At 35.4% G+C, this 18,333-nt stretch overlaps 1 protein-coding gene across 23 annotated transcripts in view; it reads right to left on the bottom strand.

Annotated features, from left to right (window-relative positions):
- Nucleotides 1-18,333, bottom strand: part of NAALADL2 (N-acetylated alpha-linked acidic dipeptidase like 2) — a 1,514,274-nt gene that overhangs the window by 239,828 nt on the left and 1,256,113 nt on the right. For all 23 annotated transcript variants that reach the window (XM_077161086.1, XM_077161088.1, XM_077161081.1 and 20 more), the window contains one exon: nt 13,552-13,698. In XM_077161086.1, the coding sequence (XP_077017201.1) occupies nt 13,552-13,698 (147 nt within the window). The remainder of the gene's footprint in view (nt 1-13,551; nt 13,699-18,333) is intronic.

Raw genomic sequence — 18,333 nt, 5'->3', positions numbered from 1 at the left:
AGGAATGGAGACATTTCCAATAACCAAAAGCCAAGGGACTTTGTTACCACTAAACCAGTCATAAAAGGGAGATCTGCAGATTGAAAGGAAAGGACACTAGATAATTGTCTGAAGCCACATAAAATAAAGATCTCTGGCGTTCGGGATTGATTCATGTCCCCCACAAAAGGCATGTCTAGATTTCAACCCCAGTCCTGTGGGTATGAACCCATTTGCAAACAGGACCTTTGAATATATTGTTAGTTAAGGTGTGCCCAAATTTAATGAGGTTGGACCTTAGTCTTATATGACTGAAGTCTTTATAAGCAAAGGAAATTGTGGAAAGAAGGAGAAGCCATGGGGAGCAGTTAGAAGCTGGATGTCAATAGAATCCAGAAGAAAAAGAGGCATTGCCATGCGACAGAAAAGGCAAGGAACTCCAAATATTCACACTAGCCAGAAGAGATCTATTCTAGGACAAAGCAAGCCTTCTCCCCTCTAAAACCATGAGCCAATAAATTTCTGTTGCTAACCATCCCATTGTAAGGCTTTGCTTTAGCAGTTGAGAAACTAATCAATCTAGTAAGGAAAATGACATGGATATATAATTTGTATCTTTTTAAATTTAAAATTCACTTTTTTGGGGGAGGTGGTGCATGGTCTGGAAAACAAAGTTCACTTTTTACTTCCTACAGGATCTAAAAGGCAAATGCATAAAATGCAATGATAAATCAATGGTTTTAGACTCATAAATATGCACTTGTGACAAAAACTACAAAAAGGTGGAGTAATGGAGGGGTATAGGAACATAATTTAGGTATGCTCTGGAAGTTCTTAAATTGTTATCAAAGCAAACAAGGTTAGTATAGAAAGAGGAAGTTAAATTTAGGCCCTATAGTAAACACTAAGAAAATATCAGAGATTATGCAAGCCCACAGAGACAGAAAGTCTCTGAGTACAGGCTATCGGGGTGGGGGTAGGGGCATGTACAATGAGTGTAAGGTTTCTTGTTTGGTTTGTCAGGAAAGTTACAGTAAATGGAGAGTGATGAATGTACTGAAAAAATAGGAATGTGATTAATCTCACTGACTGCTTGGAAAGGATTGTAATGTTGCATATATATTTGCACAATTTTTTTAAAAAAGAGAGGAACTAAAGAGATAATGGCAATTAAATATGACATATGATACTGGATGAGAATCTATGAATGAAGGAGAAAAGTCTCAAAAGGACATTACTGGAACACAAGAAAAATCTGGAATATAGAGTGTAGATTCATACAATATGAGCTTTATATCAAAATTAAATTTCTTGAAAATGATAACTGCATTTAAAATAATTACATAGTGAATATTCTTCTTTGTAGGAAATGTACGTGGAAGTATTATGAGTTCATAGAGTCATGTGGTGTGTGCAATCTGCTCTTGAATGTTCAGCAAATAGAGACATGATAGATGATTGATAGCTAGATAATAAATAGGTAGAACGAATGATACAGCAAAATGGCAAAATGTTAAAATTGGTTGCTCTAGATATCTGTAAGGAGGTATGTTAGAGTTCTCTGCATGGGATTTCCATTATTTTTGCATTTGTCCTTTAAGTTTGAAATTATCTCAAAATAAAAGTTAAATAAACCTCTCTGAGTTTCACATTGAGGCATAATAAGACCCAGTCACAATGACTCCCTCTTGAATCGCTGTGCTGTGCTATCAAGAAACTTACTGACTCTCACTGCAGCACTATGACCAGTATCTCCTACTGTGGGTTTTGGAAACTGCTAAATGCCACAGCAGACCTAATTCCCAAGACTACTGTAAAAGATACCCCCCTACAGGACTTCAAAGTCTGGTGTCCTCCACCTTTGAAAGTATCGTGCACCTTGACCTGGCTATCCTGCATTTGTTATACTGGCAGCTTGCCATTAAGCAAGCAAGTGAATTGCATGGAGTATTCCAACTAGTGTCTTTGGATCTGCTTTCAAGTGCTAAATTTACCTTCAATTTCTATCTGCTTTCAGTATATTATGACAACTACATTTACATGACAATTGGTATACTTGTCAGGATGCCAATTCCAATACAAATTCCTCCTTAGGGTACTACAAATGTGATATTCTGCCTTAAATTCTAAATTATCTAAATTTAGATAATTAAACAAACAAACAAACGGAAACCCTGAGGAAAAGGTTGAGGAATACTCAGGATGTGGCAACTAAAAAGAGAAATCTATGGCTTAAAAAAAAATGAAGCTCCTTGAAGAATTTAGAGCACCTCACAGGACAAAATTTAGCATTAGAGAACTTCAGATGTTGCCCCAATCATCTGAAATAAAGGGTTATGTTCTGTTATTAAAAGAACTAAGGACAAAATATCCTCTTTATTACTGGAGGCAATAAGCAAGACGGACAAAAATAGAAATAAAGGGAAAATTCTGGCCATAAGGATTGTGTCTAAAAGACCATCCCAAATCCCAACCCATCAGCTTCAGATAATGACCCCAATCCCAGGTCAGCAATGAGGATTATCTGAATGATGCCTACCACCAGAATAGGTGAGTGGTGAGACCCAAAACATCAATTAAAATTAAGAACAGTAATGACGAGGACATTGTCACAGTAACAAAGCAAATTTTGCCTACAAAATTAATTTGCCTAAAAATTAAGGCAAAACTTCTCTCAAAATGGAGAAACAACTGAAATATTGCCACTATTAGGTCCACAGCAAAAAAAGAGGGAGTAATATGAAATGAATAGGAAACAATACAATTTGGAAACATATCTAATGAGTGCTAGACTAAATCAAATAGTTACAAATTTTTGGAGGAAAATATCCATAAATAGAAAAATCAATGAATAGTGAGGACTTAGAAATCAAGTTAGCCCTCACCATATTTAATAGCAGTAAAAACAGGGACTAGGTCCTCTGCTGTGGATGTCACTAATATCTTGCTGAAGCTGGGACTATTGATTCTGATTTATGACTGCTGTACCAACAGTCCATTAGAACCAAAAGCAACAGACCAAATTAAGAAAATTAAACTAAAAAATAAGCACCAAGTCATGAGAGAAGGCTCCATTCACAATTTTTACAGGTGTTGACACAATTGCAAATTAATTGATACAATTTGAACTCTGAAGAACTAAGTCAAAATGAAAATTATGCATTCAGAGCACTATTCAGGTTTGAAAAACCAACAAGACCACCCCCATTTAATCCAGACTAAAGAAAAAAAAATGGAGACAGACAATAGGATACAAAATTGTAGGCATCCCTTCAATAACAGGAGTAGGGGATTTAAGACAACAAATCAGATAAGAACAACATTTAGAAACAATGGCAATGACAGACAGAACTTTAGACCACCTAGAATCCCTTGCATAACTAATACAGTAAGAAGTAAAATGCAAGGTAAATCAAAATAAGAATGGAGGAAAAGAATGGTACAAGATGGCAGCATAGTGAGGTATGGAATTTAGTTCTTACTCCAGAGTAGCTAATGAATAGCCTGAAACTGTATGAGCTACTGCTGGAGGGATATCAGTGACCAAACACATTGGGCACCAGTCTGGAATGGGTGGAAGGCCTGAGCTTCCACCCAGAACTTTAAGTCTCCCAAGCTGCAGAGACTGGTGGCCCTCCCTCACAGACATGAAGACCTGAAGGGAAAGGAAACAGACTTTATTAATTTAAGCTCTTGATTGGCAAACCCGGGGAGAGGAGGTCCAGCTCTGAAAGATTTTTGTTTGTTTGTTTTTTAATTCTTAACAGCTAATTAGATACAACTGCAAGCACGCAAGCTATAATACTGCCCAGGCAGGGGAAAATTAAGGCATATCTGAGAGACAAAGTAACTAGACAGGCAAAAGGGGTGAATTCCCTTAAAGGCATGTCTTCTCCAAGGAAAGGGGAATGGGGCCTAGCTTAAGTGGAGGAACTCCTTCAGGGAATTAAAGCCTCAGAAGCAGGAAAACAGAGGCAATCAAAGCCCACCTACTGCCTCAGCCTGTGACTCAACCAAGCCCTTGGCAGGGAAAGGCTGCTGAAATTAAAGGCATCACATCACTTTACGCTGGTGGGAAGCTATAGGCAGACAAGCACCACATGCTTGGAAGGATAGGAAAAGCAGAGTCTAGAGGCTTTATAGGAAAGTCTGACAAACTTCTGGGTCTCACCCTTAGGGGAACTGATACTGGCTATTCTCTATCCCTGAGATAGGGCCTGCCAGGTCTGGGAAAATCTGAATGTGGTGGATATCTGAAGAGATCCTGTTTAAAAAAATAAAAGGCTCCATATAGGGAAGACAAGGAACAGAAAACCAAGAACTGGAAAATTTCTGATCAGTTACACAGAACCCATGCTAGAGGTCTAGGATAAGTTGAACTGAATGCCAAGGAATAGATGGAGAACAGAGCCATCCAATAAGAAAATCCTACAAGAAAGAATGAAAAACAACCTCCAGAATAAACCAATTAAGGAACTCAAATGCCCAGATGCCAACAAAAAATAACGAGTCATGCTAGGAAAATTGAAGATATGGTCTATTCGAAGGAACAAACCAATACTTCAAATGAGATGCAGGAGTTGAAACAACTAATTCCCCAGGAATTTCTTTTGTTGCTCAATTGTGGTCTCTCTTAGCCATCTCTACAAACAAATCACGACTCACCCCCTGCCCCCCCTCCACAGAGGACATGACTCCCAGAGACGTAAATATCCCTGGCAATGTGAGTTATGACTCCCAGGATTCTGCTTGGCGCTGGCATCGTGGGATTGAGAAAGCCTTCTTGATCAAAAGTGAGAGAAGAAGTGAAACAAAATAAAGTCTCAGAGACTAAAAGATCTCAAAGAGAGTTGAGAGGTCATTCTGGAGTTTATTCTTGTGCATTATATAGATATTCCTTTTTAGTTTCTAGTGTATTAGAACATTTAGAAGGAAATACCTGAAGCTGTTGAACTGTAATCCAGCAGCCCTGATTCTGAATGATTTTACAACTATATAGCTTTTACAGTGTCACTGTGTGATTGTGAAAACCTTATGACTGACACTCCATTAATACAGTGGATATGCAAATGATTGAGAAAATAAAGACAGAAAAATAAATAAATAATAGGGTGGGGTAAGGGGTAAGGAGTGTTTTGGGCGTTTTTTACTTTTAGTTTTTTTTACAATAATGAAAATGTTCTAAAATAGAATGTGGTGATGAATGCACAACTATATGATGATATTGTGAACCACTGATTGTATACTTTGAAAGATTATATAGTATGTGAACATACCAAAATAAAATTACATTAAAAAGTTAATACTGTGAAATCTTTATAAATGCAATGGTTCTCAGAAGAACAAACTGTACCACATTCAATCATATACAAATTACAATAGTTACAACCACCCAAAACAAAGGGAGAGGCAAAAAATAATTGCTAGGCTTATTTGACTATTGGCAACAGTATATACCCCATATAGGTATATTGTTGAAAACAATACATGAAAATACTAGGAAAAACAAAACCTATATCTGGTGAGAAAAACAGGTATTTGCATTACAAAACCAAAAGGTATAATTACAACTATCAGACATTAATTCTGAGAGTAGTTGACTCTAAATTTAAACTACAATGTATATTTATTTACGTGGTTACTGCACGGTCATTATGAACCAGCGCACCAAAAGACTAAATCATATCCAGTATGTTTCTGGGCTAAAAAATTTCCAAGGGTTGAGACCAAATATTCGCCCTAAGAATGCCTGGGAACTGAATGAAGCCATTAACAGAAAAATAAAGCATATTGCTATGAATTCAACAACCCATATTGGCATGGACTAAGCAAATGAGATCTAAAGAATTGTGCTGGATCAATTGGTTTGCATTTGGAAATAGAATATTTCTGAGTAGAATGGCTCAGATGGGCAGTTGATAGACTATGTTAACTAAGGAAATTTCAGCATCGCCAAATGTGGGCTTGCTGGAATTTCCAAGGGGTGTGTTGACCGAACACAAGCTGTTGCCAATATGTACTACCTTGGTTTGGGCACTTGAAAATGTATGGTTTACAGATAGTGAACCCATCATGACCTTCTCTGGGAGAAAGTGGGAAGCCACAGCCTTGAAAACAAAGATACAAAAACTCTACCTAGTGAAGGGACAGGACATTCAGTGCAATTTGTGGAATCAGTAGCAATCTGCTGGCAACTGAACAAATGCTAAAAAAGCAAAGAAAGAGAACAGAAATATTTACCAATTCATGGGTAATAGCTAATGGAGTGGCAATATGGTCTGTATCATGGAATCTGAATAACTGGCAAATTAATAACCATGTCATTGGAGGCAAAGAAACACAGGATAAAATAGGTATTTCAAAAACAGATATCACGATTACACACATATCAACACATCAAAAGGGCAAATCTAAGACAACAAAACATAATAACGCAGAAGTCAGGTTAGCTAGGATAGAAATTTTATGGGTCAATTTTATGGGTTGGAAGAATTCTCTACATTTAGGCCAGACTTACAAATTGATCATACTTACCAAACATTCACTGATTTTTTTTAAAATATCATTTGCCATTAATGCAGTTAAATGCATACCACTTACCTATACATTAAGAAGCTAGAAACTAAGGACAGGAAGAAGAGCATTACAGAGAACAGGCATTTGGGTTTTCTATGGTAGTGAATACTTACAGCCCATTAGGCTATGAAATAATGACTGTATGTGAAAACACACACTAAAAAAAGCAAGAGCTAGTATTTCTGCAGTATCAGACCTGATGGGACCCTGTCTACTGTTTTCTAATGGACATAAATAAATAGTTATGCCATACAATAAGAATTACATTAATATTACAATCTGAGGAATCAAACTGGTCATGAACAAATTGAAGCCAGTAAGTCTTGAATAGGGGTTAAGATTCCAATAACAGGATACACCACACCTGATTACACTAATAAACCACTGATCAATATAACCAGTGGAGTTATTTAGAGATTATGCACAAATAATGCAATGGAACAATTAGGGAAAAATTTTAAATAATAACCTATAATTCATGAAACAGTGGTATTACTAATATATCATGTACTAACTGGAATCATTAAACTAATTTAACAGAACTAGACAACTGGGAAAGTGTTATAATACTGGGCACATTGCAGTGATTGTGTTTAGATCTTGGAAATCAATACAAAAGCCTAATATAGCTAAATGAGTATTGCCGGATTGGTAACAACTGCAAAAATTCCCATGTCTTTTAGAGATGAAGTTACAGGTGGAATTGTTAAGGAAAGGAATTTGAAAAATGTTAAAACTGAAAATTCCATAGGAAGATGCTTTGACATGATAACTGCTGGGGAAGTCACACACATGTCCAGCAGCGTTCTTCTCACCTCCAACTATTCCCTGCCTCCTTTTCTATTTGTATGAGGATGTTTTAGCCTGTTTCCATCCCACAGTCCTGGCGAGATGTTAGGTCTAATGAATAGCTACAATTCTATTTTAAACCCAAAACATGCAGCTCCAGATTTGTATCAGGGCAGGAATTCTTAATGGCAGGACCCCCTCTCCTGGGGATGGGTAAATATTCAACACTTAGATAGCACAGATTTCTCTTCCCTCTCTGACACAAGGTGGGTGAGGATCTGCCAGCAGACCCTGACCCAAGCAGCTGGTCCCCCTTGGAGACTGGCTGCAGTGGGTTCTCTTTCTTGTTCATTTGTACTCTGTGTCCTGTATGAGTTATAAGTTAGTCATGTGCTGAATGTTTCTGTTGTGAGTGAGCCTGTGTTCCAATGATGGCACCATGTAGCAACTCACTCCACAGTAACCTTGCAACCTTACCCCAAAGAAACACATACATGGGCACACTTCACAAGGCCCATAGGCCAAGATTAGATCACTATACACATGATACAACGTTCAACAAAAATCCTTAGATTATCTCAAAAGAATGTGCAGACTTTATGTTCTACCTTTGCTACAACAAGTGAATCATTTAGGGTATAGAAAGGAAAGTTACAAAATAAGGATTATTATATAGAACATTACCCTAGTGGCATACTGCAGGTTATCAGATGACATCATTTAGCTTGACTCCAAAAGTTTAGAAACCTAAATACTTACCAAAGATATCTGTGATAACTGACCCAGCTATATTAGCATTTACCTTATATTTTAATAAGAGAATTTATAGTTAGTGTGAGAAACCAATATGCAATAAATACTTTCAAGAACCATACAGCCTATCATTTGTGGATTTACCATTTAAACTGAATGATTAGAGCAGGAAACCTTTGCAATTTCTATGGGGATTAGTAAGGAGATTGATAAGGTCTTCGAGTCTCCATCTGAGCTCAGAATCCCACCTGGTCCCAGCTTTAATTATATCTCTGTTTATTGTGTTTCTTTCTCAATTCCCCATTGCCTCTCTTCAGTCCTGACACTGAGCTGTGCTGGTTTGTGGCAATATGGAATTTCCCCTTCATGGTTATATCAAATTTCAACAAATTACAATTGATGGGAAAATTCATTATACCCAATCCATAAAAGATAAAGGAACTCAGGTTGAACAATGAAGTATATCATATTGCTAAGAAGAAATTAAGTCTAATTAATGTAAATAAAATATTAGCAAAATGTCATCAGGTGAAATAACACCTGGAAGAAGAGATGAAACAGACCCACTACTTATTACAGAAGGTACAAAAAGATCATAGTGTTCATTTTCCTAAAATAATGGCTTTACTCAATATGGCCTAATGTCAGGAAAAAAAACTTCGCAGCATACAACGAGGACTTGCAGACCTATTAGTGGTATAAAAAAATTTACTTGCAAGAAAAATTGTCAAGGTAGCATATTTGGATCTCTTGGAATATTAAACTTTTGAAAATTTGGAGAATGGATGTTTGAACATGTAAAGAAATTAGAGTAGCCATTATATTGCTTTTATTAGGAATTATAGTATTACAAATCTTATAAAATGGTGTGTGCAAAAATATTGTGATCTAAGATCAAAGAGTGGATCATTGTATATTGAAATGTTATTAAAATCTTGAATAAAAAAACACTGTAAATAAATGTAGAAAAAAATAAATACTGTAAACATGACCACAAATACAATGTAAATAAATTGAGAAAAACATGTTTTGTAGTAAGTGATAATCAGACATTGGTGTGGAATGGCTTGATGCCAGTGAGATGGACGCATCTTATAAAACAAAAGAAAAGAATGTAAATGTTGCTTTGGCAAGAGTTAGATTAATGCAGATTGACACCTGGTCACTTAACTCTCAGTTCCAATGTCTGTGCTGTACTGCCGAGAAGCTTGCTGTCACTCTCACTGCAGCACTGTGACCAGTGCATGCTTCCCTTGGCTTCAGACTATCCATTGAATACCATGTCAGACCTGGCTCCCAAGACTGCTCATTAAAAGTCTCCACCTGCAGTCCATCAGCTCTTGGATTGATCATATTTAGAGACTCTGGCGTTTTCCACCTTTATCATTTGCCCTTGACCTGGCTATTGTACATTGGTTGTATTGGCAGCTTGTGATTAAGCAAGCAAATAAACTGCATTGAACATTTAAACCAGAGTCATGCCAAATCTGCTTTTGAGTGCTAAATTTGTTTTCAGTTTCAATCGGCTTTGAGTTCATTAGGAAAGCTATATTTATATGACAATAAAATTGACAGGAATCCTACATTTCACAGGATAAAAACCCATGTAATTTATAAATAAATCACTTCTTCAAAAAGATTAGTATAATCATAGGATTAACTCACTTAGAATACACATGAAGTTGTTAAAGTGGAAGGAACTGTAGAACCAGTCACTTCAAATCTTTTACTTAAAATAAGTGGAAAATATTAACTCAGTTCCTATAGGGGTCACACATGCAATTAAGTGACAGACAAGTCTGGAGAAACATGCAGCCTTTAAGAGGTGATTCACTTCCCAATTCTTGATGGAAATAGGTATCAAAGAAAAATTATCTTAAACCATACTCTAGGACAAACAGTATAGCAGACTCTTTAATAAAACTCATGGAAAACTGGTAAGCACTGTTCAATTTAGCCATTCATTTCCATGCAGAAAAAGAGCCCAACACTGCCAGAGGACCAATTTTTCAATAAACCTAAGGGCAAACAAAATATATCTGTGGAGTGGACCTTATTATTGGGCTTAAAATTTGCAATGTTTAGCACAATAATTGAGAACACAGGCTTACATTTAAATAGATCTGAGGTCAGCTTCTGTCACCATATTAATGCTTTGTGACCTTGGTTAAGCTAGTTGACCTCTGTTCTGGTTTTTTAAAAGCTGCCAGAATGCAGTATGCCAGAAATGGAATGAGCTTTAAAAGGGAATTTATTAAGTTACAAGTTTATATTCTAAGGCCATAAAAATGACCAAACCAAGGCATCCAGAGAAAGATACCTTGACTCAAGAAAGGCAGATATATGTCACATGGGACGGTACGTGGCTGGTGCCTGCTGGTCCTTGTTCCCAGTTCTATTGCTTCCAGCTCCTGATTCCAGGGGCTTCCTCTCTAAGCATCTGTGAGCCTTCACTTAGCTCCTCTGGGACACAGCTCTGGGTTCTGGCTTGCTTAGAATCTCATGGGAAGGCACATGGCAATGTGTGCTGGGCTCTGCGCCTCCAGATATCCATGTCTAGGCATCTGCTCTCTGTTGGCACTCCAAGCATCGCCAATCGTCTGTGTTTATGTCAGCATTGAAGCAACTGCGTTTTCTCCAAAATCTCTCCCCCTTTTAAAGGACTACAGTAAGCTAATCAACACCCACATTAAATGGGCGGAGTCACATCTCCATCTAATCAAAGGGTCACAACCACAACTAGGTGTGTCACATCTCCACGGGATCAACCTAATCAAAGTTACTACCTTAAAAATAAACCTGCCCTCACAAGATAGGATTAGGAAAGAAAGCATGTTTTTTTCTGGAATACATAACAATTTCAAACCAGCACAGCCTCTAATTATTTCTTAGCAAAATACATAAATGGCCTTAATATTAGTTTTTATTATGTATATTTATATATCCTATAATATATGTAATTATATCTAAAAATCTAATTGAAATTTCATGAAAACATTCTAATTTCCTTACCTACTTTATTAAATGGCATGGATACATCATGGATAACGTCTTTCAACATTTATAATTGCTCTTAATAACAAATACGTGTTTATATACAAATATTTATTTATATATTAATACAAAAAGCAAAACTAATATCTGTTCTTTGGAGAGGTTCACCAAACAAAATGATCTCATCTCAAGCATTCATATTTCGTATGGGACAACTCCATTTAAAAATTTTTCCCCACTAGGCAAGGTCACAAAGAATAAGAGATTCTCCTTTAATTAGTCTTTTGGAGAAAGATATAATAAAAATTGATTTTGATGCTGAGTAGTTAGACATTCTAGGCATAATGTGAAATACTGATTAGCTCTTTCAGACTAAGCCAATTCTATGAGATTGTCCTTAGAATGGTAACAGGACTTTAGAAATTCACTGAGATATTTCCAAATCCCCCTATTGATACACATATCTTCCTCCTGATTCTCATCAACTCCTACCCCGGTAGTCTTAGAAGCCTGTTTTCCTTAACAACTAAATAAGCTTCTCCCTTCTATTCATTGCCTCTTATCTAAAAGGCAATTTAGAAATTCTCTCACTTCTGTGGTGACCTGCAATCAGACAAAAAGTGATTGTATGATGATGATAGCATGATTCATGGGGGAGCTTGCTATGTACTGGGGGTAGCCAAACCCTTTACTTGCATGCTCTCATTTAATGCTCATGATGGTTCTATGAAGTAAATTCCATCACTACTCTTAACATTCCTCATCTGTAAAATAACTAAAAAAAGTAAATTGTTTTGTCTAATAGGTTGTCAGAGTTGGGAGTCAGGTACAGTCTTGATTTGGCTTAAAACTCAACCAAGTTGAATTAGATGTATTGAATAGGAGCTATAATTCATGACAAGAGCTGGATGGGCTGGGATAAGGGGGTAATAGATATATTAAAAGTATTAAGTAGAGGGCAGGCCAGGTTGGCTCAGCAGGCAGAGTTCTCCCCTGCCGTGCTTGAGATCGGGGTTCAATTCCTGGTGCCTGCCCATGAAAAGAAAATATTAAGCAGGAAAATAAAAATGGATTAATTTCTTAATACATCAATTTCATTAATGGGCATATATTCATTTGCATAACAGAAAAGATATGTCTATACATGTACTCCATTTAAAAATAATGATGTTTAATGCAAACCCAAACTCAAAGAACAGATAAATCCTAATGATGGCTTTTGCATCACCCAAGAATTCATCATATCACAATAGGTTTCACTCAGGGCTTCCTTAGGTTGTGTCTTCCCCCATGAATTTAAGTTGTTGTTAAGCACAATTAGCTGTTTAAGGAGGGATAGAAATGGGAGGTGGAGGGAGTTGTAGAGAAACAAAAAGCTAAATATTGTCAGACACTAAGGTATTCATATTTTGTATGGGACAAAAAGCTAAACATTGTCAGACACTAAGGTATTCATTCATATTTTGTAGGGACAAATCCATTTTAAAAAATCTTCCCCACTAGGCAAGGTCACTGATTATAAAACATAAGAGATTTTCCCTTAATTAGTCTTCTGGAGAAAGATATAATAAAAATTGATTTTGATGCTAAGTAGTTAGACATTCTAAGTATAATTTGAAATACTGATTAACTCTTTCAGACTAAGGTAGTGAATATGTAAAGTTGAACCTATAAAAATGTAACTTAAACATAACTTTTCAGGAATACCTGCATTTGAAGAGCAATTTTTCCAGCCATTATTTTGTTAATGTAATAATTACCTCAAATAGGACACCCCAGAAGCTTTCAAATAACGTCCTATAACATGCACATAATTTGCAAAAGAAGGCAAAATATTCCAAGAGATTTATATCTACAGAGAAACGTTTTCCTGTGACTGAATTCTAAGAAAGATTAAAAGGTTTGAAGTTCAACAGATGGATGAACACAGACTTAATTACAGTGACTCATACCTCTGTGATATTCTTTGGGAAAATGACTTTCAGCATCACACACAAAAAGTAGTATACTTTTTAGGCAGGCAAACTATTGAGAAACTTTAAGTAGCTAATCCACAAAACACACATTAATATACAGCACATGAAATGCATTTTCCCTGGGGCTAGGAGACATGTCATCTGTTTCTGTGAATACGGAAGATTACAATTATGTCTTGATGTTAATCCAACTACTACAAATTTCGTGTTGCAAAGCACATTGTGAAAATGTGAGTGACAGTATAAATCTTTTTATACTGAATTCAACACTATTGAAAAGAGCTGATGTTTTCAAATACTGCACAAAGCCTCAGAACAACAAGAATCACTCTCTAAATGAAGTAGCTTTCTATAGTGATCTATATGATAAGAAAGACGAATAGTTAGAATAAAATTGAATTCTGCATGGCTCCTATGTTTTGTGTGTGTGTGTGTGTGTGTGTGTGTGTGTGTGTGTGTGTGTTTCACTTTTAGGAACAATCACCTCTAATACGTTGATGTCCTGGTAAATGAACTGCACAGCGGGAACTCCAAGGTAGTTGATGAAATAATCGGCATCACCTTGCATCTGGACAGAACTGACATTGTTTTCTGAGCACTGAGCTTTTCGAGTGCAGTTGAAATTCTTATTCTGAAAAACAGAATTTAAACTGTTAATACATACCATTCCACACAGGTCATTCCTAAATCAATGCTACTCAAAATGAAGCAGCATCTTTACCCAGGAACTTGTTTGAAATGCAAATTCTTAGGCTTCCCCCGTGTGCTAAAAAGGGGAACCTTTGGGGATGGGACCCAGGAATTTTTTGTTATAATAATTCCTCTCTGATTCTGATGCTCATTGAAGTTTAACTAGCATTGGCCTAAATCAAATTTTGTTTGCTACTATTTCTTTAAAAGCATTTTTATTGTAGATTTATGTTTAGATTTAGTAACTCTTTAAGTGGAAGGTTTTCAAAAGAATGTCGAGTCCTTAAAAATATTTTGTTTTTGTTTTTTAAGTTTCCTGATGAATTTACAGAATGGCTTGACAGGACATAAGGACATAACTCCATTCTTTTATCAAATGCTACAGAACGATTTTTTTTTTCCCACTTCCTCTTAAAAACAGATTCCCCGATGTCCTGAGAGCATATAACAACAATTACAGTGGGGCTAGAGAATCATACAGCTGGGTGCAATCTCTGGTGAAATACACAACGTTGGAATATTATTTCTTAAACCAGGAGTTATCTAGTATGCAAAACAGATTTCAATAACTTTATACACACACACAAACATTAAAAACAAAAATCAAAACTAAGCAATTCAAGTTTGTTTTGTTTTATTAAGATTAATATTGATTAAAATGTCTCTGTGATAACAAAATCTTCTGGGTAGAAATTGTGAACATCACACCTAAGAGCAGACCTGAAGCATTTACAAAATACATGTGTGTCATTGAATCAAGATAAGATCTTCACTGGCATGATGCAATTTCAGAATTCATGTTGAATGCAAAACCAAGAAAAATTTGAAAAATATGAAGCTCAATATTGAGAAAAATTATTCCAACTTATTGTAATAATAGTGCTAAATTTTTAAGTGCTCTTTCCAGTGTTCTATGAGGACTCAGTAAGATTTTTAGCAACAAAGTTAAAAGCAGTCAAAATGGAAAGCTAGAGTGAGTGTTTATAAACCAAGGCCGATTTCAGCTTAATGTTATTTACAAATATCTGGAGTAATTAAAATGCTTCGGAAATAAAAGAAAAAGCATGTTTTATCATATAATATAATCAGTAGCAATCTAAAGCTTTTGATGGCAATCCCCATCAGTTTGCTTCTTTTTTCAGGGCCTAATTTTCTAAAAAGGGAATCATCTTTCATTCCCTGAAACATCCGTAGGGTTTAAGACTTAGTTAAGGCTTCATAGCAGCCTGGGGCAATTTAGGGAGCGTCTTGAATACTCCCAAAGAAGAACTACTCTTAAGTACTAGTTTCTAAAAAGCAAACAAAGTTTAACAGAACACGTTAAAAATTGCAAGTGTTTTTGAGAAATCCAGGTTTTGAAAACTGACACCTCTGAAGGAGTTTGTTTAGCCAGAATAATTTTTTCAATGGAATTTGAACGTCTTGGGCAGGCAAGACTTCAGTAATAATGTATGACACCCAGCTTGCTTCACTCATTCAAATTTATTGAATGGCAACCCACTGGAGGCAACTGGGTTTTTCAATCCAAGATTGTTATATTCTTTCATGCTTTGAATGAGGATTTGATAGAATCTGGTCTTTTCTTTCCCCACATATCAATGTAATGAATTGAAAAATCATTTACTAAGTGTTCTACTTACTTTTCCTTTATCTGAACATCTTTTTGAGACAATATACACATTCTACTCAATATTGGTGAAAATGTGGGTTTGGCTCTAATTTCACTTCACCTGCATTAATCTCAATATTGACCCCAAATCTCAGTATGTTCTTTAAATAGGATTTTTTTTCAAAAGAAGATTGGCATGGATAAAAAACTGGCAATTGCATTTTTTAATGTGGTGTTTAAATATAATATCTGCTATTGTTTTCATTCAGTCATCATTGTTAATGTCTCTGACAGTTTCCCATATATGCAAGTTCCTAAGGTGACACGAATGACACTGTCCCAATCAATCCATGTGGTCTTTGGTATTAAGTAAAATAAAATGGATGTCTGCACTAGGTGTTGCTGGGAGGGACCACTTTCTAAGAAGGGCTTTTCTAGAAGATAAAAACAATGAACCTTCAGGGGCTTTGCAAGAACATGGAACATACCCTAGAGAACTGCAGATAAACAACACCTGCCAATAAACCAGTTTTAGTCCAGGAGAGATAACATATCTGATTGGACAAGCATTCCATTCTAATCAATGTATATTTACACCCTACTTTCAGAACACTTCCTCTCTTGCTTCCACATTTACCCATATAAACTTTCCTTTTCCACCCCTCTTTTGGAGCTCCCTTCTAATTTCTGAATGGGATACTGTCTGATTCACGAACCACTCAGTAAAGCTGTGAGATACAAAATTGCATGAGAACTTTTTTTTTTTTTTTTTAACATTTGTTTGCTTGAACAGTTTCACAGGACACAATACTTGATTAGCTTCAGATTTTATTCAGCAAGAAGATTCTTTTCCAAGCCAGTATAGATTCTCATCTTTTCTCAAAACCACACTGACTAGCATCTTTGTTCTGGCCAAAGCTACTTCTGTTATTTAGTTAAAAATTTTTCTTGCTTTTCATTTCCAAGGTTCCTTCCAGCTACATCATTTCTTACACTTCTTTTTTTTTTAAGGCAAATCACAAGGAATGAAATCCTCAGCCTTCAAGATTACATTCCCCAAAATATTTCTGCATTCCTTTTCCTAGTCCGATTTGCTTTACCTTGCCCCCTATCCCAGGAATAGCTGAAACCCGAATAATTAAAACAATTTTGTTTGTCTGTTTATGGTTTGCCTCACTTTATGAAAATATAAGCTCTAGAAGAATAGGTATTAATTTTTTGACCACTCTATTCCCAGCTCCTAAAACAGTGTATGGGACATACTAGACAGTTGATACATGTTTATAGGTTTATAAGTAAACACTAAGATCAGAGGGGAAAGTAGAAAGACAAGTTGATTTCTTTCATTTTACTAGCAGCTAACCACCACAGAAGAGGAAAGGCTGGTAAGAAATTTGTGCAGGTCAATTAATTTTTTTAATTTATTTACAAGGCTGAGTAAATGCATATTAAGTATTTCATCCAAGGAGTTCAAAATGTGCCATACTTAATGTTTGATAACAAGCATTTTTATTTCCGTTCATAAAATGAGCAAGTTCAGGCAAAGACCATGGTTATGTCATTTGTTTCATTTCACACCACAATTCTGTTGAAGACCTGATATTAAATCACTGTTTCCATAGCAGGGCTGTACATTTTTTACAAGTATATTTTTAAGATGAGTATACTTTTATATTTATTAAACCTCTTAATAAATTATCATAGATGGGAAATATTAAGACATAAAATCAACATCTGCATTAGTTGAATAGCTATGCCAAGATACACTGACAGGTTTCTAAAGTATTTAGAAAATATTTAATAATTCAAATGTTTTATTTCTCCAATACTGTTTTTCCCTGCATATGTATTTACTTTATATACAAAAGAAATAAATTAATTATTTATTTGAATAGCAAGAATGTATCACATTCTATACAGTATAATAAAATGAAATCATTTTCTTTTCATTTCAATATTATTTTTATAACTAAAATGGTGTAGAAACAATTGATCTTATTAATTTTCCTGGTTTTCACTGTTTAGAAATGTTCCAATTATGCTAAGGAGGCCTGAAATAGTCACAAAAATGATTTCTCAATATTCTCCAGCATTTTGTGGATCTTTTCATCACATTAGATCACTGGATATAATGAATTGTACCTCTGTGGCATTTCTTTAGTTACAGGGTGTGTCATGTTTTCTTCATTTGTTTATCAAGCAGTTTTCATACTGATATGACAACAAGTGGCCAGCCAATGCCCAATACTTAATGCATTGCAGATCTGGTCTAATAATCTTGTATAGAAGAAAATTTGTATTTACCGATTTTCTTCAATATTTTAAATCAGAGTCTCATTTAAGTCTTCTTAAATTCCAGCATCTGATAATGAGTTTCTTAAGAACAAAATATACTTTCAAAATGGTTAAAAAAAAAAATCAGTAAATATCTTGTGATGCCTTTATTATAGACTAAACTGGGTACTTGGAGGAAAACAACCTTTAACTGTATCTTAAAATGAAAATTTATAATCTATAATTGGACTCTGCAAAATCTCCTAAATCACGAACTTTTAATAACCTATTTACAGAATTTTAACAAGGCATTATCAGGTTTAAATAGTGAAGGATTGCCACTTTCCTGTTCTATACAAGTAGAATCGCCAAATTTAATAACACCCAATCTCTCATTTCATCCTATTAATTTTTAAAACTTTAATCTTACTTTACAATACAAAAAATATGTTTTATTTACATAATTGAAGAATTTCAAATTAGATTAAAAGAAATCTTTATCCATTAATGGAGTTTTAAAGATCAATCTGTAAGAACAAAAGTCGAGAATAATAAAGAATTTGTCTGTCTTTACACTTTAATTTCGAACTAGTATCTCCCCCTGCCCCAACAATTCTCCTTTATTTCCCTTTCCCCTTCTCTGAACAATTTAAGGGGAGTAATTGTCACCTGATGACAGAAGACCTATTTCTA

This window comes from Tamandua tetradactyla, chromosome 5 (genome assembly GCF_023851605.1).
Source record: "Tamandua tetradactyla isolate mTamTet1 chromosome 5, mTamTet1.pri, whole genome shotgun sequence".
Taxonomy (NCBI): Eukaryota; Metazoa; Chordata; class Mammalia; order Pilosa; family Myrmecophagidae; genus Tamandua; species Tamandua tetradactyla.
The sequence above is the reverse complement of the archived record's forward strand: the minus strand, read 5'-3'. Positions and strand labels throughout refer to the sequence as shown.